Genomic DNA, 26027 nt, shown 5'->3' with positions numbered 1-26027 from the left:
GAAAAAAATTTGTTCTTTCCTCTTTACCTCCAAAACCAGGAATCATCACTGAAATCAGTCATTACCATTCATATACCAGGTATGTTTGGTGTATGATCAGGCAAATAATTTCCCTGCTGTTATTCTGAGGTCTATTTGTTAAACTCCACATGGAGCTTGGTGATAAATGTGCTGCCTGTCATTCATCAATCTTAGATTTCTGTATTCAGCAATACTTGCATGGAAGTCAAAGCTTGCAGTTTCGGTAGCTGAGTTTAGAACTGCTGACTACATCCCAATATATTTTATTTTATGGCTTTTGTTCTGATCATTGATACACATTTGGAATATCAAAACTGCTCCAAGTTCAAAATCAGTTTTGTATTAATTTGATATTTCTGCCTCCAGGTTTATGCACCTTCTCCTAGCTCAGATGATTTCAACAGGGAGTCTCCCAGTTACCCATCACCTAAACCACCCAGCAGTATGTTTGCCAGTACATTCTTTATGCAAGGTAAGTTATACCTTTACAATTGTTGAACTTGGAGAGAAAAGGTGCATTGAGTAGAGAGCTATTCAGCACCCTTAATTTGGGATATGTGTGTGGGTAAATCCTGTCTGAATCTGTATAATTTCCATTTATTATGTCATTGTCATTCCATATGACTTGCCTATTTTTATTGTTGGCATTTATCTGGAATGAATTTTATTTAATCAGCTGAGAATTATGGCCATCCTGCTTATAATCCCATTGTCATTGAAGGTCTTGAATTTGCGTAACAATTTCTGTTAAGAAAATTCTGTATTTTTTATTTTCTCTTTTTAATAAGTAATTCTTTTTTCACATCAGAAGGAAATCACAATTCTTCTGATCTTTGGAATTCTTCAAATGGGATGCACCAGCCAAGTTATGGAGGGATGTTGGGAAGTTCTTCGCATGTCTCTCAATCTAGTAGTTACAACAGTCTCCATACACATGATCGCTTGGTAAGGATAATTTCAACTTGTCAATTAATAAAACTTGTTAAGTTGTTTAGAGAATGTCAAATGATGGTTTGTTTTGAATATCTGCTGAAAATTGTTATTTATGAAATATAGTGATCTTTGTATAGACATGTAAGCAGGTCTTTATAACCATTTTAATATTTCAGTAATTAAATAGCTCTTGAATAAAAGTAAACACAGAATTCTACTATCTGCTTTTATGCTTGGCGGATTGAATAACTTAGAATTAAGGGGAGAAGCTGAAGGCAGATACAAAAACAAAAAATGACAGGTCGCAGACTCAAGGCCTACATTTTATTTTAAATACAGAGGATTTTAAGGATAATCTCTTTAAGGTACCCAAGATGATTGAAGAACTTGAGTGGTTAAATGGAGAAACTTCATCCTGTAGCGAGTGATTTCAGAGCAGGGATGTCAACTCAATATGTCATGTTTTGGAATAAGGGGAATGAGAAGTTAGGAAAGGGATTTCACTGAGATCAAGAATTTTTAATATGCATTGGATCAGGATACTGGGAGGAGTTGTAGGTTAATTGAGGAAAGCTAGTTTTTTAATTCTATTGAGTGAACTTGGCTGGAAGTTGTATGAATTATGTTAATTTCAACAACCAGATATCAGAATAAAATATTGCTATCTAGAAATGTATAATTATGGGTTTCCTTAGGCTATTTGTGAATTAAAGCAGTATTTGAAAATTCCAGAAAAGCAAAGCAATCGCCTATAATTCTGGATTGATATTAATATTCTTTTAATGTTTTTCATTTGAAAAGAGTTTGATTGTTAACAATAAAAGAAATGGTTCAAAATCTAAATTATAGGAAAATAGCTACAGAAATTTGCCCTCATTCTAAGTTTCAGAATGGCGAAGGTTTTGTTTTGACTTGGGTTATAACCTTAATTTGTCAGAGATGCATACAACTTTTAAAGTGCATCAGCTTCATTAAAATGTATTATCAAATTGTCTTTAGTTATTTGGGACAAATTAACGGTGGAATGGCTAATTCAAACATAGTTGTGTCTCTGAAACATGGTTTATAGACTTATCAAAATAAGCCTTTATAAACAGAAAGGTTGCATTTATATTCATAAGAAACTGAATTTCACAAGATTAGTGTATAAAGATATAGAATCGTGAAGTTTGCACTGATAATATTTTTTTCTGACTCATGAACATGTTAGCTCCATACTGGTATTTGTAATTCTTGGGTATTTTCATTTAAGTTGCACCTACTTCTCTTTTGTTTCTCTGTACCCTCATATTTCTTACCTAATGAAGCCAAACTGTATCTGGAGCTCTCAGGGATGAAACAATAAGGGTAGTATGTTTAATAATATTATCATTCGCAGTCAAAATCTGATAACAATGAAGGCCATTTTTGATTCAGTAGTGAAAATATTAATAGTATTTAGGTGTCACTATTTTAGTTCACTTAGAAGTTTCTAATTCAAGAAAATACTTCATACTTTTTGAGTTGCCTTTTAAGATATATTAAATATTCACGTGTATTTTAAACAACTAGTATAAACTTTTGAAGTGCATATTGTATCATCCTTTTAATGTTGTATTGAACAGATATTGTAAGAATACTCTTCTATATTTAAATAATATTTAAAGTCCAGTTCTTCACAGTTTATCAAAATAATTAGTTGGGTACATTTGGTGGAGGCATGGGCAGAAGGTATGAGGAAACCTGATCTGGTATTAATTGTGTTGGGTGTTTTCACTAAAAGAGTACCACTATGGTAATCCTGATTGTGCCATACATAGAAAGATATTAGGGGATAAATTCATATACTGTAGCATGATATCATTTAATAGCATTGGACAATTTTTGATTGCTTCAAAATATTTGTTGCTTGCCTTTCTCTTCAATCCTAGGCGTTCCCTTCATTTGGTTAACACGTTGTATTGTGAGGAGGTCCTTAAGTTGATCATAGTTTCTTTAAATGCTTTTTGGTTTGATCATTTTGAGATGTTTGTACTAACAGTTGCAAAGTTCAAGTATCTATTCTTATCTATCTTTGTTATGTTATAGATTTGTTGCTTATTAGTCAAGACTCACTGATTACCTGAGGGATTAGTGCAGTTTTAATTTTACTTCGAATGTGTATCTTTAACATGGTTCAGTAATGTATCTCATCAGGTATATTTTAGTTTTTTTAAAAAAGTTGTTTTATGAACATATTCTTGTGTTGTAAAATAAGCAGTTTCTTTCAGATTTGGTGTGGCTTATCAGGAGTCTTCTGTCTGAAATAGGATGGCTATTAAGCAGATTCTACTGTAATTACGTGATTGTTCTTATCCAGGGTTGTTATTTGGTGTTTTTATTTTTATAGAACTATCCTCCACATTCAGTATCACCTACAGACATCAACCCCAGTCTTCCCCCAATGTCTAGCTTCCATCGAGGAAGTACCAGCTCCCATTATGTTGCAGCCTCACACACACCACCAGTCAATGGATCAGAAAACCTTTTGGGTATGTTATAAGAAAATGTTGACTTCCCTGCCCAAGTGGAAATTAGTAAGCAGCTGATTGATTAAAAAAAAATATGTTGCTTTATTTGCAACTGCAAAAGTGCAATTTTGTTCCTTAATATTAAGAAATAAATTTCATATTGTGCAATAAATATGAAGATACATGGAACAAAATTTTCATTCAAGTGCAAAAACAAATGTTGATCTTTTGAATAATCAAAGTGTTTTATGCTCCAATTATATTGTGTATAGGGAACAGAGGAAATGCAGCTGGGGGTGCACAGACAGGTGATGCACTTGGAAAAGCTTTGGCATCTGTGAGTACTGAATCAAACCTTTTAGCATATTTAAAAAAAACACTTACATTTACCCAAACTAGTTAAAATGAAACTTTGACTAGTGTAATTTCACAGGCAACCAAAGAATCCTCGTGCTTGATTTTTTAACCAAAATACTTACCTCCAAGAACATTCCTCGACACCCCAATGTGAGCTAATTTAACCCTTTGAGAACAGTATTATTTCTGCATTTAAATTAGATCATTTTAAAGAGAACCGCATTTGCAAGAATGATGGAAAATGCACACATTTTGAAAGCTGCAAGGGGCATTCAGTACTCAAAGGGTTAACTAACATTTCCAATGTAGCAATAGCCTATGTGTTGTTATGGTTTTGTATTTTATTTCATATTTGCACTAGATCAGCAATTTCACTTTAAAAAGTTGCATTGCAATATAAACAAGTTGCAGTGTTTTCCAGAGCATGAGTTTTGTTCAAAGAAGTAACTTTTTCAAATCAGGTATAATAAATTCCTTCAGGTATTTACACACAAAATACTGGAGGAACTCAGCAGGCCAGGCAACATCTATGGAAAAGAGTACAGTCGAGGTTTTGAGCCGAGAAGGTCTCTTCCCGAAACGTCGACTGTACTCTTTTCGATAGCTGCTGCCTGTCCTGTTGAGTTCCTCCAGCATTTTGTCTGTTGCTTGGATTTCCAGATCTGCACATTTTCTCTTTTTTCTTTCTGGTATTTAAACTGGTGTACCTACATGTTTAAACATTAAGCTGTCAATAATCCATTAAGCTAGTTATTGGAATGCTAAAGGCAGAATTTTCTGTTTGGGAAGACTTTCTGTTTGATTATGTTCTAAGGTTTGAAATTCTGAAGGAATTACTGTGCCTCAGTAGCGTAGTGCTTAACATAACACTATTTTAACTCTGGGTGGGGTCAGAGTTTGGAGTTCAATTCCAACATCATCTGTAAGGAGTCTTATATGTATCCTCTGTGGAAATGCATGGATTTTTTCCAGATGCTCCAGTTTCCTCCCACAGTCCAAAGATGTACTGGTTAGTAGGTTAATTGGTTATTGTAAATTGTCCCGTGATTAGGCTAAGTTTAAATTTGGGATTGCTGGGTGGTGTGGCTCGAAGGGTCTGTTCCTCGCTGCATCTGTAAATAAGATATATAAAAATAAAGAATGAAGAGTGACATTTTGAAAGTTATCGGAGACTAAAGGGAGGTAGATTGGCATTTCAGAAAGGAATTAAGTATGAATGGATAATTTGTTGATATTTTAGTATTCAGAAGTAGTGGATATGCGTGTCATATCTGTTGTGTCACTGGTAACTAAGGTATTTAGTTTTCGATTTGACTCCCTAGGTGCTTACTGCATCTGTGAACAACTTTATGGGAGATTGAGTTATTAAAAATTATGTCTGAGTATAGCTTATTGAGAATATGATAGGGCAATTTTCTACTACATAGTCTGATAAATTATTGACTGAATCGTTGCAAATGATATCTTTTTTTTATTATGTTACTACTTCAATGGAGCTGGATTTTCATTTTGAAATATTATTTCTATTGAATGCAAGATTTGACTCCTGGATACAATTTCTTGAATGGTCATAGTTAAGCTTTTAATGTTCTATAGCAAGAAAATAGGAGCAAAGTGTCAGTGAAACCATTATACAAGATTCAGTGATTTCTGCTGAAAGTCAAGTTGGAATGATTACCTTCCCTTGTATCTCTCCTTAAACTAGTGTGAATTGAATGGAGCTCATTTGAGGGACTGTTGACAAATCACAAGGCCTTTCCATACAAAGTAGGCACCAGATGTTTACCAGTGCTGAGATTTCATTCATGAATTTATCTTTTAAGTGTTGCACTACTTCTCCTTTGCACCAACAGTATTGAGGAGTTCCACAATGTTCTACCTTGACTGGTGGAAGGCAAGCTACTCTTGATGGGAAATAACATTTTAGATGAAGAGGAATGTAATGGAGTCTCTTTTTGAACAGGTGACCAAGAGGATTGTCAAGACAGGGCAGTGGACATGGACTATGTGGACTTTAGACAGGCTGCTGGGAAGGTCTTGCATTGTAGACTCGTCTGGAAAATTAGATCACGTGGAATCCAGGATGAGCTAGCCAATTAGATACAGCACTAGCTTGGTGGAAGGAGGCAGAAGTTGATAGAGGAGGGTTTTTCAGATTGCGGATCCTTGTTTTGCTACAGGGATTGATACTGCGTCTGCTGTGGTTTTGACATCTATATTACTGGTTGGATGACAATAATGTTAATTTGATTAGTATTTTTGTGGTCAAAAAGAGAATAGGTAGTGTAGTGAACAGTAAAGAAGGTTATCTAATTTAAAGGGTGATCTGGACCAACATAAGAAGTGGGCCAGAAAATAGCAATTGGAATTTAAGTCAGATTAGTGTGAGATGTTGCACTTTGGTAAGACCAGTGCAGACTTGCACAATAAATAGTAGGATTTAAAGTGATGTATAACAGAGGGAGCTGGAGTTGCAGGTAACAGTTCCTTGAAAGTGGAGACATAGGTAGATGGTGGTGTTCAGCACATTTGTCTTCAGTGGGTCAGGGTATTAAACTGGATTATCATGTTGTGGCTGTACAAGCTTTGGAGAGACCACATTCGGAATATTGAGTGCAGTTCTGGTCACCTTGGCATAGCAAGGATGTCTTTGAGATAGAAGGAATGCAGAAAGGATTCATTAAATTACTGGGACTGGAAGCTTCAGTAGATGCTAGATAGGCTGGCATTTTCCCCCTTGGAGCTTAGGAAGCTGTGGGATGTCGAAATAAAGGTTTATAAAGCATAGTTAAGGTGAATGGTCACTGTCTTTTTCCCAGGATAGAGGAATCAAAAGCTAGAGGACATAGGATTAAGGTAAGAGGAGAAAGATCTGAAAGGGATCTGGATGGCAACTTTTTCTACATAGATGGTGGTAGTTATATGAAATGTGCTGCCAGAGGACATGGTAGAGTTAGTTACAAATACAACATTTTGAAAATATTTAAACAGACGCATGAATAGAAAGTTTTTAGAGGGACGTGGGTCAAACATGAGAAAATGGGACCTTGCCCAAGTAGACAACCTGGTCTGCTCGGACGAACTGGGCCAATAGACCCGTTTTCATGCTCTAAAGCTTTATGTCTAGAAGAGTAATCATTTGTACTTATTCTGTCTTCAGCATAGTTTTTAAAAATCTCTCAAGGTGTATCACAGTAATTTTATTAATCAGTTAAAGTTTTGTGGAGATCTGAGAGGAAAATGTTTTAAAGGATGGAGGGCTTGAGCATAGAAGTTCTGGAACTTGTGGCTCAATAGCTGACGACTACAAATTAATAAAATTCATTAATGAATTAATAAAAATTAAATCTGTTCGAATATGAAGGCTCCTTTGAGTGCTTGTAAGGCAGTTGTGGAGTTGTGCAGGGATGTGGTCTTGGAAAGAATTTTAAAAGTGAAGCAATGTCAAATATTATGTTCAAGAATGACTTAAATTGTAGTTTTATATTTAAATGTTTTTAAACCTTGTCATGAGAAGCAGGTTTCTGTAATATTAGAAAATCAAATTTATGAAGTATGAACAATGGGAAACTTTGAAGAAATCGTGATTCTCAACAAAATTGCATTCCATTGAAGGATAATGGAACAAAACGTGCTCAACTTGTGGCTAATCACAAGGCTGTGTCTTTAGCCCCCGCTCTATTTGCTTTACAATTATGAACGTGTCATTAAGCATAGCTTCAGTGCCATATATGTTTGCTGATGACACCACTGTCAGTCAAATCAAAGGTGGTGACGAAGCAGCATGTAGAACGGAGATTGAAAATCTGACTAAGTGGTGCCACAACAACCTCTCACTCAACGTTAACAAGACCAAGGAGCTGATTATTGACTATAGGAGGAAGTCCACGACCCAGGTCTCATTGGGGGAATCAAAGATTGAGAGGTTCAGCAGCTTTAAACTCCTTGGTGTTATCATTTCAGAGGACCTGTCCTGGGCTCAGAGTGTATGAAGAAAGCATAGCATTGCCTCTACTACTTTAAAAGTCTGTGAAGATTCAGTGTGGCATCTAAAACTTTGACCCACTTCTATAGATATGTGGTGGTGAGTATATTGACTGGGTGTATCATAGTCTGGTATGGAAATACAGCCTCATCCATCACAGGAAAAGAGCCTTTCCACCATTGAGCATGTCTATACAGAGTGTTCTTACAGGAAAGCAGGATCGATCATCAGGGACACCCACCACCCAGGTCATGCTCTCTTCTCGTGCTGCCATCAGGAAGAAGACCCAGAGCCTTAGGACTTCCACCACCAGATTCAGGAACAGTTATTAACTCACAACTATCAGGCTCTTGAACCAAAGGGAGACCTTCACTTACCCCATCACTGGACTGTTTCCATAGCCCATGGACTTACTTTCAAGTGCCAAAAGGATCTCAGCCCAGAATGTCAATTGTACTTTTTTCCATAGATGCTGCCTGTCCTGCTGAATTCCTCCAGCATTTTGTGTGTGTTGCTTGGATTTCCAGCACCTGCAGTTCTCTTGTTTGTGGCTCACTTTCAAGGACTCTTTGATTTCATGTTCTCAATATTTATTATTATTATTTCTTTCTCTTTGTATTTCCACAGTTTGTTGTTTTTTGCATATTCTGTGTCCTGTTGGGTGTTGTCTTTCATTGATTCTCTTATGGTTCTTGGATTTACTGAGTATGGCAGCAAGAAAACGAATCTCATGGTGACCTACGGTGGTGCTAGAAAGTTAGTGAACCCTGCAGTATGTTCTCTATTTCTGCATAAATATAACCTAAAATATGATCAGATCTTCACTTAAGTCCTAAAACTAAATAAAGGGAACCCAATTAAATAAATAGCACAAAAATATTATACTTGTTCATTTATTTATTGAGAAAAATGATCCAATATTACATGTACTTGTAGGAAAAAGTGTGTGAACCTTTGCCTTCAGTAACTGGTGTGACCTCCTTGCACAACAATAACTTCAACCAGCTGTTTTCAGTAACTGTTGATCAGTCCTGCACATTGGCTTGGAGGAATTTTAGGCCAGGGGTCCCCAACCTTTTTTGCACCACGGACCGGTTTAGTATTGACAATATTCTTGTGGACCAGCCGTCTGGGGGTGGGGTGGGGGGTGGTGTTCAAGTAGGGTTAATAGGGTTAAACTCACCTGAACATATCTTTTACAGTTAGGGTTGCCAACTTTCTCACTCCCAAATAAAGGACAAAAGTAGCAATCAAATCCCAGGACACTTTACCCCAGGAAAGACTAACATGACCATGAAGTCTTGAGCGGGCACCTGTGTGCACATGCGTGACATGCGCATGTGAGTACATGCCGATTTTTTTTTTTCCCACAAATCAGTTCTGCCGTCTTCTTCCCAACTATACTGTGCATACGTTATTTCTACTTTATATAGGCTGTGTATTTATCATATCATTCCTGCTTTTACTATATGTTAGTGTTATTTTCGGTTTTATGTGTTGTTTGGTATGACTTGGTAGGTTTTTTTTGGGTCTGGGAACGCTCAAAAATTTTTCCCATATGAATTAATGGTAATTGTTTCTTTGCTTCACCCATTTCGGAACAAAAGGTTTCATAGCAACGCTTTGCCTTAGTGGGGGAAATACGGGACAAGGGCAGTCTCGTATAGGACAAACCAATTTAGCCCAATATACGCGATGTCCCGGCAAATACGGGACAGTTAGCAACCCTATGTTCAAGTTGAACAGTGCGTGACAGGGAATGAGGAAAGGTGCAGTTGACTCATATTGTTTCCTCGCGGCCCGGTAGCACATGCCTTGCGGCCCGGTGGTTGGGGACCACTGTTTTAGGCCATTCTTTCTTACAGAACTATTTCAACTCTGGGATGTTGATGGGCTGGCTTGCTTGCATGAGCTGCTTGCTTCAGGTCCTTCCACAACATTTCTATAGGATTATAGTCAGGACTTTGACTCGGTCATTCCAAAACACAAGTTTTCTTTTTAAACCTTTCTGTTGTTGATTTACTCTTGTCTTTCAGATCATTGTCTTGTTGTATTATGCAACTTCTATTAAGCTTCAGGTGATGGACTGCTACCCTAACATTCTCTTGTATAGTGTCTAAATACAATTTGAGTTCATTGTTCCCTCAACAATTGCAAGCCATCCAGGCCCTGAAACAACAAAGCAGCCCCAAACTACAATGCTTCTTCTGCCATGCTTCACAGTTGGGATGAAGTTTTGGTGTGCAGTGCCTGTTTTTCTTCCAAACTAGTGGTGTGCATTTCTGCCAAAAAGTTCAGCTTTTGACTCATCTGTTCACAGAACATTGTCCCAGAAGCATTCTAGAACATCCAGGTGGTCTTTTGCAAACTTGAAACATGCAGCAATGTTTTTTTGGAGAGTAGTGGGTTTTCTCTGTGGTGTCCTTCCATGACAGCCATTCTTGTTCAGTGTTTTTCTTGTAGTGGACACATGAACAGAGACTTTAGCAAGTTCTAGAGACTTCTGCAGGCTTTTTGCTGTTACCCATGGGTTCTTTTTCACTTCCTTCAGCATTGCACATTGTGCTGTTGGTGTGATCTTTGCAGGATGCCCGCTCCTGGGGAGAGTAGTAACAGTAATGCATTTTCTCCATTTGTAGGCAATTTTGTTACTGTGTACTGATGAACACTCAGGTCTTTAGAAATACTTTCGTAGACTTTTCCAGCTTCATGTATCTTTACAATTCTTCTAAGGTCCTCTGAATGTTGTTTTGATCAAGGCATGGTGCACATAAACAGATCTTTCTTGAGAAGAACAGGCTCTGTCAGTAACCTGACTTTGTGTGGCTTTTTTTTTATATATGAGGCAGGGCACCTCTACAACCTGCACCTCCAATCTCATTTCATTGATTGGAACACCTGACTCCAAATAGCTTTTGTAGAATCAGAATCAGGTTTATCATCACCGGCATGTGACATGAAATTTGTTAACTTAGCAGCAGCAGTTCAATGCAATACATAATCTAGCAGAGAGAGAAAATAATAATAATAAATAAAATAAAACATAATAAGTAAACAAGTAAATCAATTACATATATTGAATAGATTTTTAAAAATGTGTAAAAACAGAAATACTGTATATTTTTTTAAAAAGTGAGGTAGTGTCGAAAGCTTCAATGTCCACTTAGGAATCAGATGGCGGAGGGGAAGAAACTGTTCCTGAATCGCTGAGTGTGTGCCTTCAGGCTTCTGTATCTCCCACCTGATTAAAACAATGAGAAAAGGGCATGCCCTGGGTGCTGGAGATCTTTAATAATGGACGCTGCCTTTCTGAGACACTGCTCCCTAATGATGTCCTGGGTACTTTGTAGGCTAGTGTCCAAGATGGAGCTGACTAGATTTACAACTTTCTGCAGCTTTTTTTGGTCCTGTGCAGTAGTCCCTCCATGTAGCCTGTCAGAATGCTCTCCATGGTACAGCTACACTACTGACATGCCAAATGTCTTCAAACTCCTAATAAAGTATAACCGCTGTCTTGCCTTCTTTATAACTGCATCGATATGTTGGGACCAGGTTAGATGCTCAGAGATCTTGACGCCCAGGAACTTGAAGCTGCTCACTCTCTCCACTTCTGATCCCTCTAAGTGGATTGGTATGTGCTCCTTCGTCTTACCCTGAAGTCCACAATCAGCTGTTTCGTTTTACTGACATTGATTGCCTGGTTGTTGCTGTGGCACCATTCTAGTTGGCATATCTCACTCCTGTACACCCTCTCGTCACCACCTGAGGTTCTACCAACAATGATTGTATGGTCAGCAAATTTGTAGAGGGTATTTGAGCAGTGCTTAGCCACACAGTCGTGTATACAGAGTAGAGCGGTGGGCTAAGCACACACCCCCTGAGGTGCGCCAGTGTTGATCATCAGTGAAGAGGATATGTTATCACCAATCCACACGGACTGTGGTCTTCCGGTTAGGAAGTCAAGGATCCAATTGCAGAGGGAGGTACAGAGGCCCAGGTTCTGTAACTTCTCAATCAGGATTGTAGGAATGATAGTATTAAATGCTGAGCTATAGTCGATGAACAGCATCCTGATGTAGGTGTCTGTGTTGTCTAGGTGGTCTAAAGCAGTGTGGAGAGCCATTGGGATTGCGTCTGCTATTGACCTGTTGTGGCGATAGGTAAATTGCAATGGGTCCAGGTCCTTACTGAGGCAGGAGTTCAGTCTAGTTATAACCAGTGTCTCAAAGCATTTCATCACTGTCAATGCGATTGCTACCGGGCGATAGTCATTAAGGCAACCCACATTATTCTTCTTAGGCACTGGTATAATTGTTGCCTTTTTGAAGCAAGTGAGAACTTCTACCTGTAGCAGTGAGAGGTTGAAAATGTCCTTGAATACTTCCCGCTAGTTGATTGGCACAGGTTTTCAGAGCCTTACCAGGTATACCATCGGGCCCTTCTGCCTTGTGAGGGTTCACTCTCTTTAAAGACAGTCTAACATTGGCCTCTGAGTTGGAAATCATAGGGTCATCAGGTGCAGCTGGGATCTTCACAGCTGTAGTTGTGTTCTTCCTTTCAAAGCATGCATAGAAGGTGTTGAATTCATCTGGTAGTGAAGCATTGCTACCACTCATACTATTGGGTTTCACTTTGTAGGAAGTAATGTCTTGCAGACCCTGCCAGAGTTGTCATGCCTCTGATATCACTTCCAACCTCGTTCGAAGTTGTCTCTTCGCCCTTGAAATAGCCCTCCGCCAATCATACCTAGTTTTATGGTTCAGACCTGGATTGCCAGACTTGAATGCTACAGATCTGGCCTTCAGCAGACAACATACTTCCTGGTTCATCCACGGCTTTTGGTTTGGGAAGGCATTATCCCAGAATTTCACATTTTTTCCAAAAAATACATGTAATTCATGTCTTCGGCGGGAGGAGAGAGAGCAGTGTGCTGCGCGTGCACAGCCATCCGGTGAAAAATGATATCGTATCCGTTAAATAGGGGCCGTGGACAATTCTGATTTGATGGAGAGGGATGTGAAAGCACAAAGGAACATCTGGAAAAATTTCTGAAACGCTCGTTCGCTACTGTCGTTACTGCGTGGTTGGGAATCTTCTGGCGGGTAGGCCTCAAAATCAGCGGCCTTGCCTGCTGTTGGCGACCGAGATTGAGGTCGAATTGTTCAGTACTCGGTGTTGGAGAGCTAATTTGGAGGCTCGAAATTTTCGGATAACTCAGAGACGGATTGTGGTCAGGCAGGGCAGGGAGAGTTTTTCTTTCTTCTGTGTGAGATGTGGGACATTTGAGAGACTTTGAACTTTTGCTGTGTTCATGGACTTCTTCATCAAGTTATGGTATTGTTGCACTGTTGTAACTATATGTTATAATTATGTGGTTTTGTCATTTTTTTCAGTCTTGGCCTGTCCTGTGTTTTGTGATACCACACAGGAGGAAACATTATATCATTTCTTAATGCATGCATTACTAAATGACAATAAAAGAGGACCGCGTGTCTTCATAATCTAATATTGGATGATTTTTCTCAAATAATTGAACAAGTATTATGTTTTTGTGTTATTTATTAATTGGGTTCTCTTTAGTTTTAGGACTTCTGTGAATTTCTGATCAAATTTTATGTCATATTTATGCAGAAATAGAGAAAATTCTACAGGGTTCACAAACTTTTAGCACTACTGTATTTGTACCTTGATAATAAATTTACTTTGAACTTTAACTAATGAGATGAGGTATAGGTTCAGGCATCTAAATTGATTGAGGAACAATAAATTATAAGGATGGAATCAAGCAAAAATAGGGAATCAAATATCCATAGAACATCTATAATTACATAAAATGAAGAGTAAAAGTTAAAACAGGTCCATTGGAAATAGAGACAGGTAAAATTATATTTGGGGAATAAATGACTAGATCTTTAGGCAAATGCTTTGTCACAGTAGAATAATGAAGTTTGGTGGTACCATTCATTATAGTGCATAGTAATTCAAATTTTTAGACCAAAAAATAATGGTGTGTAAGCATTTGATGGTGCCAACTTCTAAAATTTTAAATTTTTGTTTCTTGTTTAAAATTTGGCAAATGCTGGAGATTTTAAAATTTTGATACTTGATTTTATTTTCTATAGTTGATCAACCTGTCTCTTCCTGCTAACTTTCTGTTCCTCCTTAAGCAAGGACACAGACCTCTTACTTAATGGTATTGGTCAATGGCATAAAAAAGGTTGGGAACTCCTGTTCTAAAGGCATTGACTCTTTGCTGGGGTAATGGCTATCATTTAATCTCTTTCCTGAGTGTCGTCTCCTCACTGTTGGGCCCTGAGTTCGCAGACTCATGAAGCCAACAGTTCTGATTGTTTCCTCATGTGCAGTTTGATCTAGAGTGAGGTTTAGTGATGATTGAGCTTATCCATCGTGTTCCAACTATTTCCTTTGACTGGAGTATATCTCGGGGTCCTTTTGGACCCTGCTCCCTACAAAAACACCAGAGGAGCATTTTTCTGATAGGTATGACTAGTGGCTTGGTTTCAGTATTGCCTCAGCTGCTTTACACACATGTTCTCATTCGCTTTTTACCTGTTGACTACGAAATGAACATTTTGCACTTTTGGGCAAAACCAGTGGAAAATAATTTTTTTAAGGTTTAACAGTTGATAATACTGAAGATTAAGCATTTTTAAAACAATCGATATTCTGATGCTGTTTAATAGCAATTCACAATTGCATGATAAAGAATTTTCCACAGTGCTTCTAAATTAAGTGTTGCCTTCTGTGCTGGCCTAGCATAAGTAATGTTGGAAAAACTGCTGAATGAATTTTGGGGATTAGTTAACATTTCCTCCTCTTCCAGTTGCTTATTGTTCAGAGTCTAGTTTGTGATCTTGTAGAGCGTAGAGGTGGCAACAAGTATTTTATAAACTGATACAAATAATGTCAGAAAATGTTGCTGTCTTGTCTCATAAGTGTTCATCATCAGTTTTTGAATAGAATTAGATTTATTATCATTGATAAGTTCTGATATTTGTCATTTCATGGCCGTACCATTTGGCAATGATACTTAATCATTAGATAGGGTAGAAATTTTTATTACAGTAAATTAACATTCTGATTTGAATTTCACAATGCTCTTTCAAACCTGTATATCACAAATCACTACCTCTAAGTTACTAATAGCTCTCTTCATTTGTCTTAATTTCATTTTGAGCTGTATTACAGTTAACCAAAAAGAACTTTCTCATTTCATGGTGAGATTTTTTTTTGCTACTTTATTTAAAATGTTGATGTAAAATTTTAAACTCCCAAGATTTTTCAGGTCAGATATAATGTATATGGATAAAACGTTTGAACTGTTGCAACAATAAAGGATGCATGAATTTAAGCTTTGAGTGTAAAGCAAAACAAAATGTAAATCTATATTTATAAATGCTGCCGTTTTTATGAACAATTGAGATCTGCGTATTTCTCTCAGAGGTAATCTTGCATAGTTTGAGTTGCCAGCCTAAATAAAGCTTTTTCAAACTTCATCTTCCTAAGAGCAACTTGGTACTAGTAACTTTGCTTCAGTCCTTTGTGATATCCTTTACCTACCACACAAGTTTGACCCTCGACTTTCATTAGTAGTTGTTCTTTACCCTTTCAAGAGATGACAGCTTTGTATTGGTGTTTAATTGTTTAGAGTTGAAACTATCTCCTATTAGTTGCTGGTGAATATTGGTTGTCACTGAGTAGTGACTTCATTCTGAATTCTTTTGGAACAGAGTTGAAAGGGTAGTGTGCAGGAAATATGCCTTACCAGTTTGGGTTTCCCCTCACCTTGTTATGTATATGTATACAGTATGTACTCAACTGCACTTGAAAGAATCTGAATTGTTAAAGTAATTTGTTCTAAAAGTGTTCCAAAAGTGATTTTGTGATCTGTGCATCAAATTATTGAATGAATAACTTGAAAATTTAAAAAAAAATTCATTCAGTGGAAAGAGCAGAACGGAAAGTTAGAACTTAGTAGGTGGACTTTGGTTGCTACAGTAACACAATTCTGTCATCCCATGTTGCTTGGCAAGAGCAACCAGGTTATTCCATAAATCATTCCTGTCGTAGCTGATGCTGATGTATTCCATCTGCTCTATCAGTACATACCACACTCTGCATACTATAAATCCCTTGTTTCAGTCCATCTGTTTTTCCTGACTTACAATTGTTTCAACATTAAATTTGTAACACAAATTTTTTGAAAAAAAAAGAAAGCATCTGTTTTGAATTACCAACTGAGTCAAATCTGTTCAGTGTCTAGGAGTAAAACAAAACTGATTCCATTTTATATTGCAAAAACTAGTCCTGTTTATAATATTTTAGAATGATTTAGAGGATTGTTTAAATCAGGGGTTCCCAACCTTTTTTTATACCGTGGACCCTTACCATTAACCAAGGGGTCCGTGAATCCCAGGATAGGAACCCCTGGTTTAAATACTTATTTTATTACTAATTCTGTAAACCAAAGCATCAAATAAAGGACAATATGAGCAGCTTAAGTATTTCAGTCATGTTGTCAGATGGAAAAAAAATGGAGCCTATTCATTTTGTGTTCTACAATTCTTCAAAAATACTTTAGAGTGATTATAGAGAGAGAAAATTGGTAGGGTAGTTCTACTGCTGCCTCACATGTCCAGTGACTAGAGTACAATCCCAACCTCTGGTGCTGTACGTATGAATTTTAACTCATTCTCTTTGTGACTGTGTGGATTTTATCCAGGTGCTATGGCTTCCTGCCACATCCCAGTGATGTGCATTATTAGTAGGTTAATTAGCTACTGTAAATTGCCTGTAGCGTGAAGGGGAGTGATATGATCTGGCACTGTGGATAGCAATCTGGGTAGAAGAAAATAGGATTAGGGTTAGTGTAAATGGGTACTAAGTAAATGCACACTAAAGGCCTTTTTCTGTGTGAAAAATCAATAGCCTACAATCAAGAGAAAGCCAGTTTACAGTGTTGGCCTTCTGCCATGATGCAACTTTACAGTTTACTCACAGATAGATTTGTAAATTTCTGGGTGGGTAGTCACAAACATTACAGGGTGGTTACTGTTGTGTATTTTTAGATTATTTTAGATTATGAAGACATGCAGTCCTCTTTTATTGTGATTTAGTAATACATGCATTAAGAAATGATACAATATTTCCTCTGGTGTGATATCACAAAACACAGGACAGACCAAGACTGAAAAAAACTAACAAAACCACATAATTATAACATATAGTTACAACAGTGCAACAATACCATAACTTGATGAAGAAGTCCATGAGCACAGTAAAAAGTTCAAAGTCTCTCAAATGTCCCACATCTCACGCAGACGGAAGAAGGAAGAAAAACTCTCCCTCCCATACCCAACCACGGTCCGACCCTGAGTCGTCCGAAAACTTCGAGCTCTGATCAACTCTTCAACACCAAGTACTGAGCGCCATCTCTATCCGAACGATTTGACCTCCATCTTGGTCGTCACAGCATTTAATATCCAGTATTATTGTAAATAGTGTCTATAAAAACTATTTGCCCTCCTTGGAAGTTTTCATGTTTTATAACAGTGGATTTATTTTGTTTTTTTTTGACACTGATCAACAAAAAAAACTTTTTCATGTCAAAGTGAAAACAGATCTGTACAAAGTGATCTAAATTAATTACAAATATAAAAGAAAAAATAATTAATTGTATAAGTATTCACTCCCCTTTAATATGACCAACCAAATCATCCAGTTGGTTTTAGAAGTCACTTAATTAGTTAAGTGAAGATCTCCTGTGTGCAGTCAAGGTGTTTCAATTGATTGTAGTAAAAATGCACTTGTATCTGGAAGGTCCAACTGCTGGTGAGTCAGTTTCCAGGCAAAAACTACACCACAAAGACAAAATAACTCTCTAAGAAACTCCACAAAAAGGTTATTGAAAAGCACTTCAGGACATGGATACAAGAAAATCTCCAAGTCACTGAATATCCCTTGGACTACAGTTAAGTCAATCATCAAGAAGTGGAAAGAACATGGCACAGCTGTAAATCTGGTTAGAGTGGGTCGTCCCTAAAAGTTGAGTGACCGTGCAAGGAAGGGACTATTAAAGGAGGCCAGCAAGAGACCTATGACAACTCTGGAGAAGTTATAAGCTTCAGTGGCAGAGATGGGAGAGGCTACGCATACCACAACTGTTGCCTGCGCGGTTCATCATTTGCAGTTTTATGGGAGAGTAGCAAAGAGAAAGCCACTGTTGGGGGGAAAAAAAACTTACATTAAATCTTGGTTCAAGTTTGCCAGAAGCCAGGTGGTAGACTCTGGTCAGCTGGAAGAACGTTCTATGGACTGATGAAACCAAAATTGAGCTTTTTGGCCATCAGATTATTTGCTATGTTTGGCATAGACCAAACACGGCACATCATCAAAAACACACCATCTCACCCATGAAGCATGGTAGTGGCTGCATCATGCTGTGGGGATGCTTCCACTGCAGCAGGCCCTGGAAGTTTTGTGAATGTTGAGATTAAGATAAATGCAGCAAAATACAGGGAAATCCTGGAGGAAAACCTGAGGTCTGCAAGAGAACTGCGACTTCAGAGATTTGTTTTCCAGCAAGACTATGACCCCAAGCATAAAGCCAAAGCTACACAGAAATGGCTTAAAAACAACAAAGTTAATGTCCTGGATTGGCCAAGTCAGAGTCCAGACCTCAATCCAATTGAGAATTTGTGGCTGGACTTGAAAAGGGCTGTTCATTCATGATTCCCATGCAATCTAGCAGAGCTGGAGCAGTTTTGTAAAGGAGAGTGGGGAAAATTTACAGTATCCTGATGTGCAAAGCTGAAAGAGGCCAAAGGCCTGCCCTAAAGAATCAAATCTGTAATTGCTGCCAAAGGTGAATCTACTAAAATACTGACTTGAAGGAGGTGAATACTTATGCACTCAATTATTTTGTGTTTTATATTTGTAATTAATTGAGATCACTTTGTAGAGACCTGTTTGCACTTTGATATGAAAGTCTTTTTCTGTTGATCAATGTCAGAAAAAGCCACTGTGATTCAATGTTGTAAAACAATAAAATATGAAAACTTCCAAGGGGGGTGAATACTTTTTATAGGCTCTGTATATTGTTTAATTAACGTTTTTTTTCATTTAAATAATTCACCACAGATTATATCTAAAAATACATGAATTGCATATGTCATGACACTACCATGTGATACATGCTCACCTCGCTTAAAGTAGAAGATGAAGTTAGACTTGCATTCTGCATTTTCTTTTAAATTAGTTGTATGTTTTGGAGTTTACAAAACATAACAATAGTAACGAGGTATTTTGAAAACAAACTTAAGACAATTTCCTACCTGTTGAAGTGCAGTGACATGTTGGAGAGCAAGATGTTCAAGGTTTTCAAAAAGAAAAAATACAGTGAGACGTTTGAAATAGAAGAAGGTGCAGCGAGAAATGGTCAAGCTAAAATAAAGCGCAGCACTTTTATTCCTTTAGAGCAACATGTTTTCTTCACAAGGGAAAGGCGATCGAGTTTTAAAAAAAAAAGGCAGAAAACAGGAATTCATGAGTTTATAAACAGTGAACACCAGGTGATAATAATGAAAAAAAGAAGGCTGTTTACATCGGAAACATTAGTGTGTTTGATTAAGCGACAGAATACTGGATATTGTATATTCAACAGTTGAATGGTATGTTAAAGCAAATGAAATAGCCAATGAGAAACAAGTACCAATTTTGCTGAGTGCATTGATTTAAAAGCATACAGTTTGCTTAGGTGTTTAACTACGCTAACCAAGCCAGCCAAAATGAGATTTGCTGATATCGTGAAAGTAATGCAGGAACATTTAAAACCAAAACCATTGTTGATTGCAGAACACTTTAGGTTTCAAAAACAAAATCAAAACAAAATCCATTTCAGTTTCAACTTGAAAATCAAATCCATTTCAGCATATGTGACTGAATTGAAGAGGTTTTTTGAGCATTGCCAGTTCAGCGTTGTGCTTGATGCACTAAAAGATCGCTTAATTTGTAGAATCTTACAAGAAACCATTTAAAAACAGCTTCTAACTGAAGCATAACTTGCATTTAAAAGAGCAGTTGAAATTATTGTGGAATCAATGGAAACAGCAGACAGAAATGCAATTGAGTTGCAGTCAGTAAAGAAAGTGAGCATGAACAAAATTGCAACATCTAAACAAAAACTGGCCTGGCCAATCACACTGTGTTACTATTGTGGCAGAGGTTCACATACAATAGACCAGTGCTGATTTAAAGACGAAGCTTGCAGAAAATGCAACAAAGTAGGACGCATACAAAGAACACATCAGGTAGACAAAAGTAAATGGACTGCACAGGCAAAAGAAAAATATAAGAAGTCAAGTTGCAGTTTTAAAAAGCACTAATCTGTATGCTGTTGATGAAAATTATGCTAGTGATGAGAGTAACACAGGAGTGGGTAGCCTTGTGATTTACTATGTGAAAACTAACAATAGACCATCAAAATGGCTTACACCAGTGGCAAATTAATTAAGTTGAATTGGGCACTGGCTTGGCTGTTACGACATTTCAGAGATACTAAACTGAAGCCTGCAGATATCTAACTAAGAACTTATACTGGAGAAAGATGACTCATGGGAATAACATTCGCGGCAGTGAAAGACAACAACCAACAAGTCACATTGGGCATGTACGCAGTAAAAACAGGAGGACCACCATTGTGGGGTTGTGGTAGGCTGAGACAACTACAACTTGGAGATCCATCCACAATTTGCATGCCACATCCTCTGCAATAGAGTCAACTGCAAGCAAATTGAGAAAGGTACTGGATGATGCCACAACTGTCTCAATGCTTGCACCATGAACTGTTGCCCTACAGAGGACAAACAGGTGTTGGTGTCAACCTCTTTGCCTCTGGTTGGGATGCCTATTGAACTGATGAAGTACCATGCTGCTTAGAAGAAGTGGCTTTTAAAAGTAGATGCAAAGACCGATGCCCAGCTGAATGATTGGAAGGGCAAAAAGAAAGGGGTCAGTGCAGATTCGAAAACATTGGCTTCATCAAAAGAGATTATGGATGAGGAAACCAAGAGGAGAGATCAGATCGTATTGGAAGGAATAGAAGGATTAATAAGAGAATCCAAATTACTACAGTGAACTAAATGCACCTTCCCAAGATCAAGATGCACATCTTAGAAAGAAGAAAAAGGAAGGTGGGAAAAAGAAAGACATGAGAAGTTGAAAAGGGAAGAGAATGTGAGTGAGTAAGTAGGTGTGAAAGAGAGAAGGAATGTGAGTGAGTAAAAAGGTGTGAAAGAGAAGGAATGTGAGAAAGAAAAATAATGAGAACAACATAGCTATAAAGAGAAAGTCAAGAAAAGGAGAAGAAAGGTGTCCAGAGCTGTCAGAGCCACCCCCTGCAGTCTGAGTCAACTCCTCAGCCACCACAATGGTGGCTGCAGAAGCTGAGATTTTTCCACAGCCACAAGTCTCACCTGCCAAGCTGGGTGATCCTTCTTGTCAGGAAAGACGTTATCTAACAAGAGTAAGAAATTCTCTTTAGCAACTAAATCTTTAGGCCTGAATGGCACAATTTAAAATCTACTGTTGTCTGGATGTTTGTATAGTATTTGTATTATATATAACCCCCTACAACAGATTCTAACTGCCTTCAACCGTGCATACATGAAACTTGGACTTACCATCAATTCCAAGAAGACTCTGATGGTCTACCAACTGAGACAAAACGGATAGAACCATTAATTCAACTTGGCGAAACAACCCTGGAAACATGGACCACTTTCCATATCTTGGAAGTCACCTCTCCTCCAATGTCAACCTTAATGACGAGATCCAACATGGTCTTAAATGCACTGGAACAGCTTTTGGCCATCTCTGAACAAGAGTCTTTCATGATTGTGACATCCGAACAGACACCAAAATGTTAGTGTACAAAGCAGTGGTGATCCCAACGCTCCTGTATGCATCAGAAACCTGGACAACATACCGTCGACATCTGAAGGCACTTGAAAAGTTCCATCAATGCTATCCTCGAAACATCTTAAATATCAGCTGGGAAGATAGAAGAACCAACGTCAGCATGCTAAATGAAGCAAAAACAACAAGCATTGAAGCCTACATCATCAAGAACCAACTAAGATGGAGCGGTCATGTTGTTCAGATGAAAGACGAACGTCTGCCAAAACAAATCTTTTACTCCCAGCTTAAGGAAGGCAAACATAAAAGAGGCAGGCAACAGAAGAGATTCAAAGACGTCCTAAAAGCGAACATGAAGAAATGTAACATTGACATCAACAATTGGGACGACGACTACTACTACTACTACTACTACTACTACTACTAAGTTGACTCAGGCCTAAGGGCCGGCGTCGGGCACAATAACGGACTCTCCACTTCTCACTCACCCTCATCAGTGTGTTCAGTTCATCCACATTAGCCGCGCTGCTGTCTTCTCGGAGCGTGTTGACCATAGTCTTGGGAGGGCACCCAGGGTTCATCCTCCCGTGCTTGGGCTCCCATATGATGTCTAGTCTGGCAGGTAACTCGGGGTGGCGTAGACAGTGCCCCTCTCGTTCCAGTCTTCTCGCCTTGATTTTAGTGGTGAGCATCAGTAGGTTGTTACAGAGCTCGACATTCGTCATATGCTGTTGCCAACTCATGTCAAGAGCCATCCGGAGCACTTGTGTATAGCAACCATCTAGAGACTTTCGCATCGTCTTGGTGAGTGTCCTCGTCTCGCATCCGTATGTGAGAATGGACTCTATGACTGCTATGAAAATCCTCTTTTTAAACCCTCTGGTCAGGTTCGACTTCCAGATTTCCTTCATGTCATTCATAGTCCTCCACGCCAGCGCCTTCCGTATCTTTATGTCCTTCTCCGAACTCATCATTCTTGACCCAAGGTACTTGTAGTATAATTGGGAAACCAATGCCAAGGACAGGAAACTCTGGCAAACCATCATCTGAGAAGGAACAGCAACTTTCGAAGCCAACTGATGTGCAGAATTAGAAGAAAAGAGAAGAAAATGGAAAGAGAGGCAGCAACAACGAAAGCCCGATCTGCCATCTGGAACTACCTGTCCTGAATGCGGACGAACTTTCAAAGCCAAGATTGGACTCATAAGCCACTTGAGAGCCCATAAATAGATCAACGGAACGAAGACCATCATCCTCGACCTGGAGAGATGGCCACGATGACGTATTATATACAGATATTATGTATATAAGTTGATATGCATTCTATATTGAGCTGGAGTTTATAGCTAAGTGGTGTTGTGTATTTAATACTTAGTAATATTTGAGATATTGTAAATATATTTTTGAATAAGCATTCTTTATTTAAATCATGTATACATGTAAAAATTCGTGCATGTCATGACACTACCATGTGATATGTGTTCACCTTGCTTAAATAAAAAGAACAATGCTAGACTGGCATTTCAGGCTGCCTTTCAATTATTTTTTAACGTTTTGGAGTTGCAGTTACCAATGCCAGCCTCCAATGCCGATGGAGTATCTGGTAAGGCTTTGTTCCAGCCATCTGGCGGGGATGTTCAATGACACTTTCAGTCTTCCATTGCTATGTCAGATGTTCCTATCTGCTTCAAAAGGGCACCCAGTGCCCAAGAGGAGATGCCTAATAACTATTGTCCAGTAGCATTCACATCTACGGTAATGTACTATGAGAGGTTGGTCATGGCTAAAATCAACTCTTCCCTCCCCAATTTGCCCATCACCACAATAGGTCTACAGCAGATGCAATCTCATTCGCTCTCCAGGATCATCTGGACTACACAACTACTTATGTCAGGATGCTGGTTATTGACTACAACTCAGTGTTAAACATCATCATTCTTACAGTCCTGATTGAAAGTTTACAGAACTTGAGCCTCTCTAACTCCCTCTGCAACCGGATCCTTGACTTCCTAACTGTAAGACCACAATCTATGTGGATTGGAAATAATATCTCCACCTTACTGACTATCAACACTGGTGCACCTCAGGGATGTGTGCTTAGCCCACTTTTCTATTCTCTGTACACTGATGGCTGTGCGGTTAGGCACAGCTCAAATGCGTCTATAATTTGCTGATGATATAACCATTGTTGGCAGAATCTCAGATGGTGACGAAAGGGCATACAGGAGTGAGATAATTGAGTAGTATCGCAGCAACAACTTTGCTCTCAGTGTTAGTAAGATTAAAAGTTGATTGTGGACTTCAGAAAGGGAGAGATGAAGGAACACATAGCAGTCCTCGTGGAGGGATCAGAGGTGGAGAGAGTGAGCAATTTCAAATTCCTGGTGGTTAATATCTTTGAGGACCTAACCTGGTTCCAATATATTGATCCAAAGTGATTCAATATTACACGCATTTGTTGGAAAAAGAATGTGAACGTTTGCTTTCAGTGACTGGTGTGACCCACCTCCCCCTGACCCCCCCCCCCCCACCACCCCCGGTACAACAATAACTTCAACCAAATGTTTCTGATAACTGTTCATCAGTCATGCACATCAGATTGGAGGAATTTTAGGCCATTCTTCCTTACAAAACTGCTTCCACTCTGGGATGTTGGTGGGATTGCTTGCATGAGCTGCTTACTTCAGGTCCTTCCACAACATTTCTGTAGGACTAAGGTCAGGACTTTGACTCGGCCATTCAAAACACAAATTTTCCTCTATTTAAACCATTTTTCGGATCATTATCTTGTTGCATTATCCAATTTGTATTAAGCTTCAAATGATGGACTGCTACTCTGACATTCTCTTGTAAAATTTTTTGATACAATTTTGAATTCATTGTTCTGTCAACGATTGCAAGCTCTCCAGGCCATGAGGCACCAAATACATGTAAAGGGGAATACTTTCACCGATAAATACATGTAATATTGGATAATTTCCCTCAATATATAAATCAATGAAGAAATATAATATTTTGTATTATTTAATTAGATTCTCTTTATATAGTTTTAGGACTTGCGTGAAGATCTGATCACATTTTAGATCATATTTATGCAGAAATAGAGAAGATTCTACAGTGTTCACCAATTTTCTAGCACCACTGTATACTATTACTTGTCAATACTAAGTGCACCATTTAAACAGTCACAGTCTAGGTTCAAAAAAGTATGTGAACCTCTGGAGTAATGCCTTCTACAAAAGCTATTTGGAGTCAGATGTTCCAATCAATGAGATGAAATTGGCGGTGTGGGTTGTAGAGGTGCTGTGCCGTATACAAAAGACACATGAAGTTGGGTTACTGACAGGGCCTGCTTTGCTGAAGAACTTTCGTCTCATCTTGTTTATGTACATTATGCTTCGATCAACGTTCAAAATACCTTAGAAGAAAAATCGATGAGATTCATGAAGCTGGAAAAGACTTCAAAAGCATTTCTAAAGACTGATCATTCATCAGTCAACAGAAAGAGAAATTGTCTACAAACAGAGGAAATTCAGTCCTGTTGCTACTCTCATTAGGAGTGGCTATCCTACAAAGATCACACCAAGAGCACAACACGCAGTGCTGAAGGAGATGAAAAAGAACCCAAGGGTAACAGCAAAAGACCCCCAGAAATCTCTAGAACTTGTTAAAGTCTCTGTTCATGTGTCCACTATGAGAAAAATACTGAACAAGAATGGTGTACATGGAAGGATACCATGGAGGAAACCACTGCTCACCAAATAAAACATAGCTGCACATTTCAAGTTTGCAAAAGACCATCTGGATGTTCTAGAACACCTCTGGGACAATGTTCTGTTGATAGATGAAACAAAAATTGGACTTTTTGGCAGAAATACACACCGCTATGTTTGGAAGAAAAAAGGCACTGCACAACAACACCAAAATCTCATCCCAACTGTGAAGCATGGTAGAAGGAGCATCTTGATTTGGGGCTGCTTTGATACCTCAGGGTCAGGACAGTTTGCAATTGTTGAGGGAACAATGAATTCAAAATTGTATCAAGACATTTTACAGGAGAATGTCAAGGTAGCAGTTTGTCACCTGAAGCTTAATAGAAGTTAGATGATGCAACAAGATAATAATCCAAAAGACAAAAATAAATCAACAGCAGCAGCATGCTTTAAAAAGATGAACATTCGTGTTTTGGAATGGCGAAGTCAGAGTCCAGACCTTGACTCAATTGGGATGCTGTGGCGTGACCTGAAAAGGGCTGTTCATGTAAGGTATTCCAGAAATATTGATGAAGTGAAACAATGGTCTAAAAT

The 26027-nt window shown here is 38.3% G+C and overlaps 1 protein-coding gene across 6 annotated transcripts in view; it reads left to right on the top strand.

Moving 5' to 3' along the window:
• Positions 1–26027, top strand: part of tcf12 (transcription factor 12) — a 361463-nt gene that overhangs the window by 239562 nt on the left and 95874 nt on the right. For 5 of the 6 annotated variants that reach the window (XM_072278449.1, XM_072278450.1, XM_072278446.1 and 2 more), the window contains 4 exons: positions 388–493; positions 830–966; positions 3323–3464; positions 3716–3780. In XM_072278449.1, coding sequence (XP_072134550.1) covers positions 388–493; positions 830–966; positions 3323–3464; positions 3716–3780 — 450 coding nt within the window. The remainder of the gene's footprint in view (positions 1–387; positions 494–829; positions 967–3322; positions 3465–3715; positions 3781–26027) is intronic. The other variant, XM_072278448.1, reaches the window with a different exon arrangement.

This window comes from Mobula birostris, chromosome 14 (genome assembly GCF_030028105.1).
Source record: "Mobula birostris isolate sMobBir1 chromosome 14, sMobBir1.hap1, whole genome shotgun sequence".
Lineage (NCBI taxonomy): Eukaryota > Metazoa > Chordata > Chondrichthyes > Myliobatiformes > Myliobatidae > Mobula > Mobula birostris.
The sequence above is the reverse complement of the archived record's forward strand: the minus strand, read 5'-3'. Positions and strand labels throughout refer to the sequence as shown.